The sequence below is a fragment of the Cajanus cajan genome, chromosome 2 (genome assembly GCF_000230855.2).
Source record: "Cajanus cajan strain Asha chromosome 2, NIPB_CcT2T_4, whole genome shotgun sequence".
Lineage (NCBI taxonomy): Eukaryota > Viridiplantae > Streptophyta > Magnoliopsida > Fabales > Fabaceae > Cajanus > Cajanus cajan.
In genome coordinates, this window is record NC_138518.1 from 71677712 (window position 1) to 71693077 (window position 15366).

Genomic DNA, 15366 nt, shown 5'->3' on the forward strand with positions numbered 1-15366 from the left:
TAACTAATTAAATCAAGGATGTGTGATGTCGAAGCTTCTAGTTCATTAACAAGGGTCAAAAATACTTCTGCATGTGTGATGTCGAAGCTCTCAGATTTCCATAAAAAGACCATCAAAAACTCCCCATCATGTCTACGGATCAAAATTCCAAAATCAGATATGTTCTCTTTTTTTTTTTTTTTTTGGGTGTGCAAGTGAGTTAGATTAGATTGGATTTAGATAGGTTTGTTACTTGATTAGATCAAAATTCAATGGGTTAGATTAAGTTATTTTTTTTTTCAAAATTCAATTTAATCACGAATTGATTGGATTAAATTGAATCAATATAATTAAATTTATTTTTTTAATAAAAATTTAATATTTCAAAATAAATATTAATTATTTGATATTTTATTACAAATGTAATGTTATCAATACATAAATCAAATAATGATTTAAATTTCAAAATAAATTTATTGATTTGTGATGGGGTTATGTTATGGTATTTGTCTGGGGGTATTTTATAAGTATTATTTTTAGAGGGTTATTACACAATGATGAGATATTGTCCGCTCTGGGCCTTAGCTCTCACGGTTTTACTTTTGGTCATTACTCAAAAGGTCTCTCAATCATTGAAGTATGTTTGTATTATATAAGCTGTTATTTTTTGTCTTATTTTATCGATGTGGGACTTGTTTGTATCTCAACAATTTGTTACATTGTTATCAACTTAAAAAACTAATATTAATACAAAATTTAAAATAAATATATTATATTATTATAATATTATCAACAAAAAATACAAAATTTATTATTAAGTAAGAGTGACAAGTAGTATTATCTTGATCATCTAAACACTAATTTATGTTTGTTATTTATCAGGTTGGATTATAAGTCAAAAACAAAAAATACGTTAGTAAATCCATACAATGTCAAATTTTGATTGAGTCAAGTGTGATTTGATCCAAATACTAAATAGTTTTTATCCAAATTTATTAAGTTAGTTCGGATTCGTGATTATTCGTAACCGTTTACATCACTACCCATATATGTTTGAAGTGATATATGCATGTTATTATTGATGCGCCTAGGAGTATCATATGCATGGGAAATAACATTGCGATATGAGTTTACCTTTGCCACCATAATCTAGATGGGTTCGCTAGAGTCTTAAAACACTCTTCTATTCTGCTAGCACCAAATAGTCCAGAGTAGTACCGGGAGTATGCTACCATTGGAGGAGGTTGATTTCATTTCATCCAAACCGTTGTGCAAGTCATAGGAGATGGCCAGGGAGGAGTTTGCAACTCCACATGCTTCCACAGATTGCACACTTCTAGGCAGTCAACAAAACAATGTTTGACATCTTCAACATCCCTTCCACAGACCGATCAAGTATTGGATGTAATGATTCCTCATTGGAAGAGTGTATGGCGGGTGGGTAGGGCATCATGGCAAAGTTGCCAAAGGAAGAACTATATATATTGGTTGGAAAAGTCATTTTCTAGATCCAACTACAATGGGGCAAGTTTTTGTCCCTTGATGATATGTCATTCAACCACTTATAAGCACAATTTACGAAATATTCTCCAGTAATATTTGGAGCCAATGTCCAAAGATCCTTAATCGTTGGATCTAGCCAAAAGGGCATACTCATAATGGTTTGGCGGATGTTCTTCAAGATCATGGTGTATAAACCATTCAGGTTCCATACTTTATTCTGTTGTAAGTCCCTGATACTTAAATTTGAGTCACTAATATGAACATGAGACTTTTCTACAAATGGGCTATTTGTAGATTCATGATTTGAACCACACACTTGTGCTTTCACACCCCACTTTGAACTACCAACTCTCAACGAAGTTTGGTAAGGCTTTTCTAATAGTGTCCAAATTGGAGAACCAACTTTACTAGAAGCATTGAAAATATGTCCTTGTTGAAAATACCTGTTAATCAAGAGATGAGCCCATAACTTGTGGGCCCGAAGTCGTGTTGTTTGCGCACCCAGTTCGCCATTCTCTTAAGGTCTAGTAATCTTTTCCCACCCTACTAAATGCAATTTGTGATCTGTACACCCCTTTCAAATGGAGTTGCGACTCGTTTTATCAAGAAAGTCATAAACGTGCTCAGGAAACTAATTAATTTGCATATGATGTGTTGGAATAGCTGACAAGACTACATTAACCAGTCTCACTCTTCCTTATTTATTAAGTGACCCGCCCTTTCTTGTTGTCTATTTGGTCGTCACGCTTTCAATGATATGAGCATAACCACCTCTTCTGGACCGATCTTGAAGCATGTTAAATCCCAAATATCTTTCAAGACAATTGGTATAATAGATGTTGCTCACATTTAGGATTTTCTCCTTCTTCACCCTTCTTACTCCTTTCGAGACATAGGCTTGAGATTTATCCACTTTTACTTTCATACTTGAGAGTTAGCAGAAGTCATTTAAAACCTTAGGTACTAGTTGGACTTGTGATGTTTTGACTTTTGTGAAAATGAGAACATATATTGTCCACCAAAAAAAGGTGTGAGAGCTTTGGGCTTCCCTTAGACATTTGCACGGGCTTCCGTTTGCTCGACTGCAACTTCTTCCAAAGAAATTAGATCGCCTAATCGTTCCATACACAAAACAAAGAGGTAGGGGATAATGGATCGCCTTGATGGAGTCTCCAACTGAGAGTGAAAGAATCCACTTTGCTTCCATTCCAAAGAAATGAAATGGAAGTTGAACAGATACATGCATGATTAGAGAAACAATCCTTTCCAAGAACCATAAGAGCCTCTGCGCTTGGGCTTCCTCCATAGCAACCATGGAGTATCCTTCATGTTCCCAATCCTTGGTGGGGTTTTTTTTGCAACCATCTCCATCTTTGTTCCCTACAATGATTCATCCTTTACCACCTCCATGTCACCATCATGAAAACACAAGTTTCCTACTCCCTTGTTCTGGTACGGTGGTTTAGGTTTGTGAACCCATTGAAGCCGGTTAGGACTTATGACTTCCACATCCATCATGATTCGAATGTCGTGCAAACTCATGCATTTTGGTGATAGCTTTCATTGCTTTCTTGCTAGGACCCACGACATGATTTATAATAAGGGTATTAATCATATCCAAATCTAGTTCCACTACCTCACTGATATGGCTTTTCCCACACATTTTTTTGTGCCACATATCTATTATTATCAAAAGCCACCTTAAATGTCTCCATTATTCCCACGACCGCCTTATCCACTTGTTGCACCTCCTTCAAAATTGTAATTCTTTTCTAGCTAAATTATAATGATGGAAATGACATGCATAAAGTTATCCTATCCACATTATTGATAACTCTATTGATCTTTTTACCTTTTTTCACTATTAGCCGATCTCCATACATATCATTATCTCCAGATTCTCATGTGGAGGTTGCATTGAATGAGGAGAGGATTGATTGCCTCCTTCCTTTGTTCCTAATATGTCATCGTTGTCCCCTATCCCTATCGACGACACCAACGACTGGTCAAGTTTGTTTTTAAGGCAAAAAGTCATTGTGTGACCATATAGTTCATATCCCTTACAAATAAGATGCAAGCCTTCACATTTGATCTTAAACTAGTGATCATAAAACCGAACCTTCCCTACCACTGGCTGGTCCAAAGTGATTTCTACACATGCTCTAGCAATTTTTCCACGCGTTGCATCAGCACTTGTCTCGGGTCACCCTACCACTGATGCTCTCATCGTAGTACTTCGTAACTAAGGAAATATGGTCCAAATGAGGGTTTCCCAATCTATTTATTTTTTTAGTGAAATTTATTTATTTATTTATTTTTTTCCATTCGCAATACTTTATTGAAAAATAGCAACTAGGACTAGGCGTAAGTTTATGGTCAGAAAGTCTCTTATAATAGAAGAAAAGAAAAGAGCGAGGGTGGAGTGAAAGTATAACTAGAGAAGAGAAGAAGCCATTGTTTTGCGTTGTTGATTGGGTTATGAAGTCATATCGATTTTCAGAGCTGAGCGACGACGAGGTTCGCAGCCTCATCGCTCGCCCTCGCATCGATTTCTCTTCCGTTTTCGCTCTGGTCCACTCTCTATCCCTTCGCTCTTCACTCTCTTTTTCCCTCTTTCTTCGCTCTTCCTTTCTCACGCTTCTCTTTGCAGGTCAACCCCATTGTTGACCACGTTCGCCAAAGAGGCGATGCTGCTGTCAAAGAGTTCGCGCTTCTCCATTCTTCTCTCTTTTCATTCGCATTATTATCATCCTCCTTACGCTCACTATCGTCCTCTCGATTCTTTCCGTGTTTTTGCAGATACACTTTCAGATTCGACAAAGCTGAATTTGATAACATTGTTCAACTTGTCTCCGACCTTCCGGATCCACTGGTATGTTTGATATTTGTTGTTTATCTAACTGTTTTAGTTTAAATTATTTATTTATTTGTTTGATTTTTGCGTTGCAGCTCGATCCACGTGTTAAGGAAGCTTTTGATATCGCCTACGATAATATTTATGCGTTTCATGCTGCTCAGAGGACACCTGAAAGAAATGTTGAGAACATGAAAGTATGATATTTCTAATTTTCTATTTTAACATAGAAATGTTTATTTTTCTGCCAGTACTCACTTGTGGTCGTATATGCGTCTTTGTTCTTGATTAACTTCGTCTATCTTTTCTATGTTGATATTTCAATTTTAATGTTATTTCATTTCATTATCAAGCTTTAATGTTTGTGTTATGTGAGTCTTGAGTTTTCTGAAAATGTCAGGGAGTTCGATGCAAGCGAGTTGCGAGAAGTATTAATTCTGTGGGCCTTTATGTTCCAGGGGGAACTGCTGTATTACCCTCAACAGCTCTCATGCTTTCAGTTGTAAGTTGAATTCATGTCTAATTAGTTTGTGGTATTGTTCTCCATCCTATTAGTTGCATCGCGATTGATTTTTTGGATTTTGTTGACCTTTGATTTTTTATTTATTTTTTTATATGCCAGCCTGCACAGATTGCTGGATGTAAAACTATCGTTCTTGCAACTCCTCCAGCTCAGGATGGCACTATATGCAAGGTACTTGTCTATATTGTAAGAAGATATAATTGTGAGGTTAGTTCCTTTTCTGACCAATGTTTTTTGCTGCAGGAGGTAGTGTATTGTGCAAAGAAGGCCGGGGTGACTCACATCCTCAAAGCAGGAGGAGCTCAGGTTTGAAGCATGATAACTTCACCCTTGTCTTTTCTGTCTCAATAATTTGAGATTAATATCCTTGTTTAATTGTATGTTTGTGGATTTGTATTATCATGGTTATGATTAAACAATGATTAATATGACATTTTGTGATATTGTAGGCAATATCTGCCATGGCTTGGGGAACAGAAACTTGTCCCAAGGTAGATGTTCTCATTATAATCTCATTTGTTTTATTGGAATTTCCGTTCAATTATTGTTTGTAGCTATTAGATCCTCTCTAGTGTTACATGTGTTATCCTATGTGGATTTTATTTATTTATTTCTTGTATATCTTATTCTGTGTTGGTGCAAATTCATGGTTTGGCTTGTCAAAACTCTTATATGGCTCTTGGACTCCCGCCACACCCCTGATAGGTTGAACGTCTTAATGTATTCTTAATTTATGATTAATTCTTTGGATACACTATAACAAACTGTGATATTTTGTCAGAATTTGCTCATATTGAAGATTTTTTGGAGATATTCAATGCATTATGTTATATATAACAGATACATAACATTATTTGAAATGGTTTTTTCACAAAATATTTAAATACTTCATAGTTCTTGAATATTTTTGCATAATTTCTTATCATGAGTTTGTGATTATTCTTTTGTAGGTTGAGAAGATTTTTGGTCCAGGAAACCAATATGTCACAGCTGCAAAAATGATACTGCAAGTGAGCTTTGAATCTCTCTCTCCCTATGTATTTTATATATTGCGTTTAACTCTTCAGATCTTATGGTTCATCCTGCTTTACATTACTGTTCAAAATTCTCTGCAGAACAGTGAAGCCATGGTTTCAATTGACATGCCAGCTGGTCCATCTGAAGTTTTAGTCATTGCTGACAAGCATGCGATTCCTCGTCATGTAGCTGCCGATTTGCTTTCCCAGGTATTCTGAAGTCTAAAAAGCTTCTATTTAGTATATGAAATACTATCTACATTCATAGTGAGAATTATTATCTTTCCTTTTCACTCTCTTAAAAAAGCATCTCTTGGCCCAATTATGATTAATACAAGTAACCATCTAAAAGCTTCTATTTCTATATTATGATGTTAATTATTCCAAAACCCAATTCAGTATCAATCAGGGTGTTAAAAGTCATGTTCTAGGGGCTTTTAATGCTTGAAGTAAGAGACTAAGAGGCACCGAAAGTGCATGTTTGGCTGAAAAAGGAAATGAACTTTACAAAGAGAAGAATAATAAACCATTTTACATGAATTTTCCATGCACATTAATTACTCAAGTATTACATCTGTATTAAAATAAATCAGTAGAATGTTTAAGATTTCAAGTGATAAAGCACAATAATAAGTTGATAACACTAGGAAAATCACAATCAAAATAGTCATGGCATGGCTGCTCCCAAATATTTTAAACTGTGGAGATAAGTGGCTCTATGTTAGGTAATACTATACTCTCTTGGCACTTGGCTGAGTTTGTTTTCCAGGGTCTTGTAGTAGTTCATCTGCACTTCGATTTTTAGCTACAGTATACAATTTTTCATATGATGACACAAATAAATAAAAAAATTATAGGTCATGTGCAACTACCTTGGGATAAAAATTCGGGTCCAAGTTATCACATTCTATAATTCATGGATTGTTGGAAAGGTGGATGTGTAAATAGACAGAGAGAACTAATTGGAAGTTTGGAACAACTGTCTTCTAGTGTGAACTACACTGATGGAGAGACGGGCAACGTTGACACGATGACAGTAACAAGTAATTGAGTAAGACATGACATTTTGTGGGTATTCCTGTTCTCTTTTGTAATTGGAAATAAAAATAATATATAAATTATGAGACACCAACCAATATATGAATTGATGATTACGAATATGATAAACATGTACAAGCTATTGGGGATAGATTAGGCTTGGAGAAATATACCGTGTCACCAATAACTATGTTCAAAATGTGATTAAATGATTTTATTGAAAAATGTGATAATGTTAACTGTTGAGACATCCATTTCATCCGAGTCTTGCTAAGTCTGTGTTCCTTAATTACTACCCTTATGCTTTACAATTTGAAAAATAAGGAAGACAAGCACTTTTTTGTTTACCTAGAAAGACTAGCACTTTATATACTGATTATAAATGGTAGCATGGATTTACTCTCAAACAGGATATACTTCACAATCACACCACCAGCCTAAGAACGCTTTGACCTTTTATACAATGCTGATGCGTCTGCAACTAATTTATGATTTTCAGGCTGAGCATGGCCCTGATAGCCAGGTTGTGCTTGTGATTACTGGTGAAGGTGTGGATGTGAATGCCATCGAGGAGGAACTCAAAAAGCAGTGCCAGAGTCTTCCAAGAGGAGAGTTTGCTGCTAAAGCCCTGACCCATAGTTTTATTGTTTATGCACATGATATGCTTGAGGTCAGTACTATTGTCCAAGTTCATCTATGTATTCTCATTCCCACTAAAAGCAGAGTGAATAGAAAAGAGGAAGAGAGAAAAAAATTTGTTCAGAAGCACTAACACAGACTTTAGGCTTCTCTGTATCTGTATTTACATATGTGCAGCAGTAGTTGACACATATAACCGTATATGCTTAGTCCCTTTTTATTTTTACCAGATATACATATACCACGGTGCTATACGTATGTATGTTGCATTAAATGCTAGCGTTTTCTCTTGATAAGTCATAATTTAGAACCTTGTTTTCTTTGAATTTACGATTTTCACTGAGATCCTAAATTCTTCGAGCTAGTTAGGTTTCAACTTCTCAACATCTTTATTATGTTTTTGCTTGTGTTTCAGAACTAGAAGTTTCTTTTTCATGTTGCAGTCAATCAAATTCTCAAACTTATATGCACCTGAGCATCTAATTGTCAATGTGAAGGATGCAGAGAAGTGGGAGGGTTTTATAGAGAATGCAGGTATGGCTTAGTCTTGTCATTAGTTGCTGTCTTCTTATGATGTAGGGGGGTCGGAGATATGAACCTCTGTTGCTAGTCATATGTACTATACTATGTCTGCATTCCCTTACATTGCTCAAAATTAAACTGGATGCAAACACCCTTTTTTTAAGAAAAAAAACTGTCGAGAACCTATTTAGATGTGACATGGTACATAGTATAGACCCTTTTCTGCCTTTTCCATGACCTTTAGATTCATTTGATAACCTCGTTCTGTCTCCTTGATCGCAATTCAAGATCCTGGATTTACATGCCCGTTGATTGCCTCTGCAGGTTCCGTATTTTTAGGGCCATGGACACCAGAGAGCGTTGGTGATTATGCAAGTGGGACAAATCATGTTCTTCCCACTTATGGTTATGCAAGGATGTATGGTGGTGTTTCATTGGATTCTTTCTTGAAGTACATAACAGTGCAATCTCTCACAGAAGAAGGCCTGAGAAAACTTGGGCCATATGTAGCAACCATGGCTGAAGTTGAAGGTCTCGATGCCCACAAGCTAGCAGTTACCCTAAGGCTTGAGGACATAGAAGCCAGGCATGTTTTAACATGAGATAATGATAATTTATGGTAAGCCTGCTATCATTTGCTTGATTATTGGCTTATGTAAAATTAGTAGCAACAGCCATTTTTACGCCATGTAACTATAATGGTTTTGAAATTTTAAATTGAGACGAAAATTAGGTTTTTGATAGAGTGGACATTTATCATCTGAGTTTCTGGGATCAGTGCAGAGCAAAAGAGCTATGCTATCATATTTGAGATCTAGAGTTCAGAGAAACCAGAGTTAACATGAGATAAAATTAAGAAAATGTATTCATATATTGAATCAATTACAATAGATGAGTTGCTCATATTTACAGTTGAGCTCAACTCATTAGTACATTTATAACTGAATTAGAGAAACTAACAGAAATACTAGAGGTCAACAGTAACTACTACCAACAGAATGGCCCTGAATAAAATAATGACTCGTTACGTAAATGGGTAAAACTTTGGTGTAGTAACAATAATGAATTTTACTATTATAACAGATAAAACTTTGGCTTGAGCTATAAATTAATGATTTTATGGTAACCTCTTTAGTTTTTTCCTAAAAGAACCCAAAACAGTTTCTTCTTTTTTCTTCTTTTGAAACTTACATAATTAAAAAAAAGAAAATTTTAATTAAAAAACTCTTGGGAAAAAACTTGAAGAAAAAACTGTCCTATTGAGTTTTTGTATATATATATATATGTAAAAAATACCAGTAGAAATTCTCCGAGAAACAAAAATTGTTTCATAATTGTAGTTAAAATATGTTTGGCTGTGTAAGAACGATTTTTCTTTTAAAATAAGAAAGGAACACTTTTGCAACATTAGATGCCCCTTTATATATTATAAACTCTTAAAAAAAATGAAGTTACTAAATAATTGCATGGCGTTGGCGTAAAATATGTAGGCATTGCCTCAAGCTGCTAGTTGCTACTTCCACATTAGACCACGTTAAATATACAACTTAGTAACATGTACAAAAAACAAAAAAAGTTAATAAATAACGGCCTAAATTTTGTTGATTCTTGACACAATTTGAAACTTTTGGCTGCTCAAGAAATCGTTGGAGCATGGCATTTTGTGTAGAAGATTACTTGGCATGATGTAAAGGGAAATATTGACTAAATAAAGAAACATCCATTATGTTGTAGCTAGAACATAATAACTATGCATGAAATATCATCGTAGCTTCCCATAGATTTAGCTTCTTTAATTAACTTTTTAGATGCTTTCTGCGCATCATCTGCATCCCTGATACAGTCACAAGCCTCCTGATTTGTCATCACCTGCGATAGAGGAGTCAATTCTGTTTCGCAAAATCTAGGTTCTTACATTTGCCAATATTACGTGCGTAATTAATCTTATATCCTAAACATGGGTTTTCCCTTGTAATTACAGGAGTAAATATATTGGTACTTTGTTTTCCCTAGTTTGAGAGAAAATTAACTTCACGTAGAAAAACAAAGATGAAATTAAGATTATCTAATCATTTAAGAAACGGTTTTTGCCACTTTCCCATAAATTGTTCCCATGCGGATTAATGGAAAAAACAAACTATAATGGACACAAGAAACCAAGGATAATTTCCTGCTTTCTGGTTGGACAATGTTTCTGGAGCTGCACACAACAGTAAGAAGAATATGCAAATTCTACAGTTTGGTTTGGTATAATTGGGAAACAAAAAATTTATATTTCGGTCTAAGTAACATAGAAAATAAAAACATAGCATGACATGTGATGCATTTCATTTCACCACACTCTTTCCCCGCATCCTGAAACAAATAGCAATATTTTGGCTAATTGCTTAGTAAATCTCACTCAAAATTGTTCCAAGTTATTCTTCAACAAGTTAGCAATCGATTAAAAAAATTGTAACTATTCCTCTTCCTTTCAAAATTTCTTATCCTTTATGGCTTTTAATCTCGTGTATCTTTATATAAATTTGTGAAACTTAGGTTTATACATGCTCAAATTCAGCCAAGGTGTCCTAATCAGCAATTGATAGGATACATGCAATATCCTCGTACCTTCCACAGACCATCACTTGCCAAAATGATGAATTCAGTGTCGTCATCAATATTTCGAATTGTCACATCTGGTTCTGCCGTAATGTGCTCCTTCAGTTTTCCATCTCCAAATGCTCGAGTCATTGCTAATTGCCCATCCACTCTTGGAACATTCCCTAATTAAATCATTTTTTTTTGGCAATTTAGTTGATATTCAGTAGTGGACTTGGACGGAGCTAACACAAGTTCACGAATAAAAATATACATAATAAAATCAAACGAAAAGAAAAGATAAGGCATACAATTGCATGTTGTCAAGCATTAGTAAAGGCTAATTGTTCTTTTACATCTACGTCCAGCATGACAGAATTATAAGCCCCAATTTCACAGACATCAAGATTTAACATTATACAGAAGTATCTGGCAGAGATATATATATATTTTTACCCTTTAAAAGCAGGTGTCAAACTAAGAAACCTGTTTGAATGATCTACCTATATTGGCACTATCGTGAAAAATGATGCATATGTCAAGATATAATTTAAAATTTGATTTTCAAGTTCAAAAAGAGAGAAGATTTTAGTGATCCAAAAATGAACTTGTTTTCTTGAATGAACAAAAAGGTAGAAGCTTAACACTTGTAGATTTTGATGAAATTATTTCGTCATTACCAGGTTTCTTAGACACAAAACCCCCTCTGCTCTCAATAAGATCTTTTTCCTTCTCTGGTTCATGATCCACAGTAAGTGGCTTTGCTCGACCATTTTTGCAGGATACTGCTCGAGAATCACCAACATTGGCTACCAGTAGCTTTACTCCATTAATTAGTATTGCTGCAACAGCTGTTGATCCTCCTCGTGAATCAGCTATATTTTCTAAAATCTCATCATCTATTGCTTTACATGCTTTCTTAACAGCATACACCGGATTTTCCCAGAAATCAGGCTATCCATTCATATTTAAGAAATCAAATATTAGTGAGAAAAATAATAATGATGGCTGAAATATAACACTTACTAAAGGATATACCTCACTCAGTATATTTTCAAATAGATGGCTTTGCAAGTATTTTGCAACTTCATGACCGGAGTGGCCATCAAATATTGCATACAACCCTAAGTCATAACCATTGAGATTCCTGTGTTGAGCAAAAATATAGTCTTCCATTCCATGGTTCATCAGTCCTTGGATCAAGTGATATCCATGGATGAAATCTCGTGTAGAAGGCATATTCTTTTCATCTGCATCTTTTGTGAGCAGACCTTTGTGATGTTGCTCCTGTGCTCAGAATAAGTTTCTTTGTGAGCTTCAAACTTATTTTTAGACAGTTATTTGAGTTTTATTAGAACATGCGCGGAAATGAAGGTTTTTAGAGAATGAAAAACTAAAATGTTTAATCAAGAAGTGTCAAGCTTCAACAACTATTTCTCATAATCTGTCGACTGAGAAAAATCAAGTGGATACCTGATATATTTCAATGATTGCACAAAAGCAATGCTAAAATCCCTTTAAGAGCGAGAAATGATCATTTAAGCGCAAGATGTAAATAGCTTGCTAATGTAACACGACACTATATGAAACCGGAAGGAATGAGAGGCTACGATTCGTTGTAGAAATCTAGTGTTATACGAACTTGTGGACATACTGATTGCTGAACAATTGGAAGATACACTGTTAAGCTTACGCTAATATTCTTTAGAGACATTACCAATAAATTGTACATAAATGAAGTAGTAAGAATGAATATCATGACAAGATGTCCTTGGACTTTGGAGAAATATAGGATACCTCCGTAGCATTTGGACCATCATCTCCTGGTATGTATTCTGCTTCCTCTTGATGATCTTCCACTGCATCATTATCTCCTGCATTTTCATCATCTGTGTCGTCGCGAACATCATTATTATCTTCATCTTCATTATATTTTTCTTCTCTAGTAAATTTATCCTCCGGCTCCTGTTAAATGCCAAGTAAAAATTTGTTGGTTAAGACAATGAGAAAGGTACACTACCAAGGAAATTAATCAAACTCAATACTTTGGCAACTAGGAATTTAGCCCAAATTGAAACTTATTTGAAGTCAACCAAAAAAGAAATGGACAGATAGGAATCAAATACAGGTGGCAAAATATGGGATAATGTACTGAAAATGTGGTAGAAGATTTTGAAGGAATGTCTGATGATGGGAGAGACATAAAATACTTTATTTCTTTGACTCTAACTTAAACAATTCTAAAATTAACTTGAATGTCCATATTGCATATTCTGACTCGAATCTCACAAAGAAGTGAAAGAACGTTGGCGAATCCATTGTGGTAGTTGCATACCAAGTAATATTAGCACTCTTCCACTGTATATGGACACACGTAACTACCCCATCATCATACTTTCATTATATTGAAATGATAATGAATAGAACAAGAATGAAAGAGGATTACCTTTCTTTCAAGAGAGTCCACATAGTTTCCCATTCTTGATCTCCTCTTCCAATACGAAGGAATCAAATTAGAACATCTCAACATCATTCCATATAAGCTCATAATATCAGTGAGAGAGGACAATAAACCACAACCACTGTCGTGCTAATTTACTGCTGGGTCATACTAATTTTTAGGAACGTATTCAAATTCATTTGCGATTCTGGTCAAGCAGAAGTATACAGTTGCGTTAAGAAAGAAATGTTGATAAACAGAAAAAAAAAATCATGTACAATCTGGTTCTTAGACATGACAGTTTCCTTCAGCCAGTAAAACAAATTCAATCAGACAAATCCAATTGCCATGGTTCTATATTGTCCTTTTGTGGGCAAGCAAAGAATACACACAGTTATGGATGTACTTTTCACGCCTGAGGGTAGGTTTGGATGAAAGAGTTTGGATAGCAAGTAAGGAGGGATTATTCTGTTTTGAGAAAATATCCAAACATACCCTATAGGACACATAAAAGTTGCATGGATATACCTTGAACGAAAAAGGATGCCCATCACTAATCAAGGCAGACTTTCTTTTTCGCGAGTTAGAATGGGTCTGCTCAAGACAACAAAATTACATATTAAGCTCGAAATACTTAAAAGAGTGAAGACTTATGCTGCACTAAGTCATCACTTGATGTCAATATACAATTTATTTGGATTACACTAACTAGAATTTCTTTGCATAACCTTTGGTTGTGAACAAATGGAAGAGAGGAAAGATATTCTCCTAAAGACCTGGAAATATTTGGAAAGGATAAAGCTAAAATCCCCAAATGTTCACTTTCTTGTAATTTTTAGACAGCATATAATCTGCAGTTCACTTAATACATTAAGTAACTACATGTAGGCATATACACACACGTTCCTCTTTTTCACCAAAATGATGACAAACCTAAATGGGGTGTCACATACATTAACCCGCATCAAGCATGAAAGCAGTGTACCTTCATCATATTGTCTTGGTTGAGTTCAGAACTTGAGGATAAACAAAGGGTGTTGAGAGTTTGAGAAGAAATGAAAACATGGTGAATTATAAAGCGTAGAGGTTACTCGTATTATATGTTTAGTATGTGCAAGTGGCGGGTGTCTAAGGAGTTAGAAATCCTTGATGGGAAAGGAGGGACACGTGGTTAAAGAATGCATGGGACAGTGTCCTTCACCGCTCGAGTTTCATTTTCCAGACTTCACAAGAATCATTTTGATACATTCACTACAACAGCAACATGCACTGCACTTTCAGGAATGATGTTTTACCCTCCATTTTAATAGGATATTCTAAGCCTAGTCGGTGATTGCGCTTATAAAAAAAATACTTTGTATGGTTTTCGGGAAACATTTAGCAGTTGGAATATAGGACTTATCTGTTCTGGCTGTAGCAAATAAAGTAGCATTTCTACTATATTATACAAATGGACAATGTGAATAAAACCCAAAACAAGTTAAAAAAAATAGCTTGAATTTGAGAGAAGTGAATCACATTTTATATGCTACAACAAAACAATTGTACATCATGTTGACAATGTTTCAGAATCCATTTTCTTGTCTTGCACGCCCATTTTTTCTCTTTCAGATTACTACATTCCTTCATGTCCTGGGTGAATTGTGTAATGAATTTGGGAAGTTTTTTGGTGAGGTAGATTTGAAATGAAGTTTTTGATTAGGGCCGAAGAAGAAGAAATATTCATCTCATGTCCAATGACGATGCATGTAGAAGAGAGTGGAGTACTATCATTTTACACATATATATTTTTTATTAAAAAAATAATATTTTAAAAATAAAAATTATATTTTAATAAAATAAATATATATTTAAATTATCATATGTATAAAATATAAATTTTAAAAATTTATTTATTTATTTGATATTTATCAAATTTTTAAAAAAAATTAATTTTTATATATGATAAAGAATATTTATTAGTAACAAATTAATTTTTTTAAAAAATTTAATTTTTGATAAAATAAAATTTACGATATATATATTTATCTTTTGTGTTTTTTATTTATCTATACGTTGATTAAAAAAATTAAAATAATAAAGATTATACGATTATATATATTGATTAAAAAAACTTAAAATGAGAAAAATTGGAATATTTATATTTTATTTAAAATTTTTATTATAAAATATATTTTAAAATAAATTATCATCTAAAATATTATATTAAATATTAAAAATATGTTTATATTATAAATAAATTAAACTTGATTTTTATACAATTTAATATATT

The 15366-nt window shown here is 34.1% G+C and overlaps 2 protein-coding genes across 10 annotated transcripts; one reads left to right on the top strand and one right to left on the bottom strand.

The window, feature by feature from the left end:
* Window positions 1–3352: 3352 nt before the first annotated feature.
* LOC109813211 (histidinol dehydrogenase, chloroplastic) lies at window positions 3353–8891 on the top strand. The gene is made up of 13 exons (XM_020377355.3): window positions 3353–4053; window positions 4133–4185; window positions 4282–4354; window positions 4432–4533; window positions 4737–4838; window positions 4959–5030; window positions 5103–5165; window positions 5309–5350; window positions 5810–5869; window positions 5975–6085; window positions 7413–7583; window positions 7996–8086; window positions 8399–8891. Exons 1-13 carry the CDS (start codon window positions 3961–3963, stop codon window positions 8674–8676), a joined length of 1311 nt encoding a protein of 436 aa, XP_020232944.1. The 5' UTR covers window positions 3353–3960; the 3' UTR covers window positions 8677–8891.
* Window positions 8892–9572: 681 nt separating this feature from the next.
* Window positions 9573–14273, bottom strand: LOC109813212 (putative protein phosphatase 2C 39). Of its 9 annotated transcripts, none has more exons than XM_029274351.2 (8): window positions 14080–14262; window positions 13623–13688; window positions 13101–13145; window positions 12452–12619; window positions 11693–11941; window positions 11335–11608; window positions 10685–10839; window positions 9573–9928 (listed from the first exon to the last, which is right to left on the bottom strand). In XM_029274351.2, the coding sequence occupies exons 1-8, from the start codon at window positions 14086–14088 to the stop codon at window positions 9809–9811; spliced, it is 1086 nt and encodes a 361-aa protein (XP_029130184.1). In that variant the 5' UTR covers window positions 14089–14262; the 3' UTR covers window positions 9573–9808. The 9 variants fall into 9 exon arrangements, with proteins under 9 accessions (XP_029130184.1, XP_020232947.1, XP_029130186.1 ...); XM_020377358.3 differs by having other exon boundaries at window positions 9573–9943; window positions 14080–14224; XM_029274353.2 differs by lacking the exon at window positions 14080–14262 and adding an exon at window positions 13823–13898 and having other exon boundaries at window positions 9573–9943.
* Between the last annotated feature and the right edge of the window lie 1093 nt (window positions 14274–15366).

Bases quoted from the DNA above. Each gene is read 5' to 3' on its own strand.
- LOC109813211 (XM_020377355.3), top strand. From the start codon at position 3,961: ATGAAGTCATATCGATTTTCAGAGCTGAGCGACGACGAGGTTCGCAGC. The intron at 5,870-5,974 runs GTGAGCTTTGAA...AATTCTCTGCAG, and splicing joins CTGCAAAAATGATACTGCAA to AACAGTGAAGCCATGGTTTC. The intron at 7,584-7,995 runs GTCAGTACTATT...TTCATGTTGCAG, and splicing joins ATGCACATGATATGCTTGAG to TCAATCAAATTCTCAAACTT.
- LOC109813212 (XM_020377358.3), bottom strand. The intron at 13,146-13,622 runs GTATATCCATGC...TCGTATTGGAAG, and splicing joins GGCATCCTTTTTCGTTCAAG to AGGAGATCAAGAATGGGAAA. The intron at 12,620-13,100 runs GTAATCCTCTTT...GGCATTTAACAG, and splicing joins TGGACTCTCTTGAAAGAAAG to GAGCCGGAGGATAAATTTAC.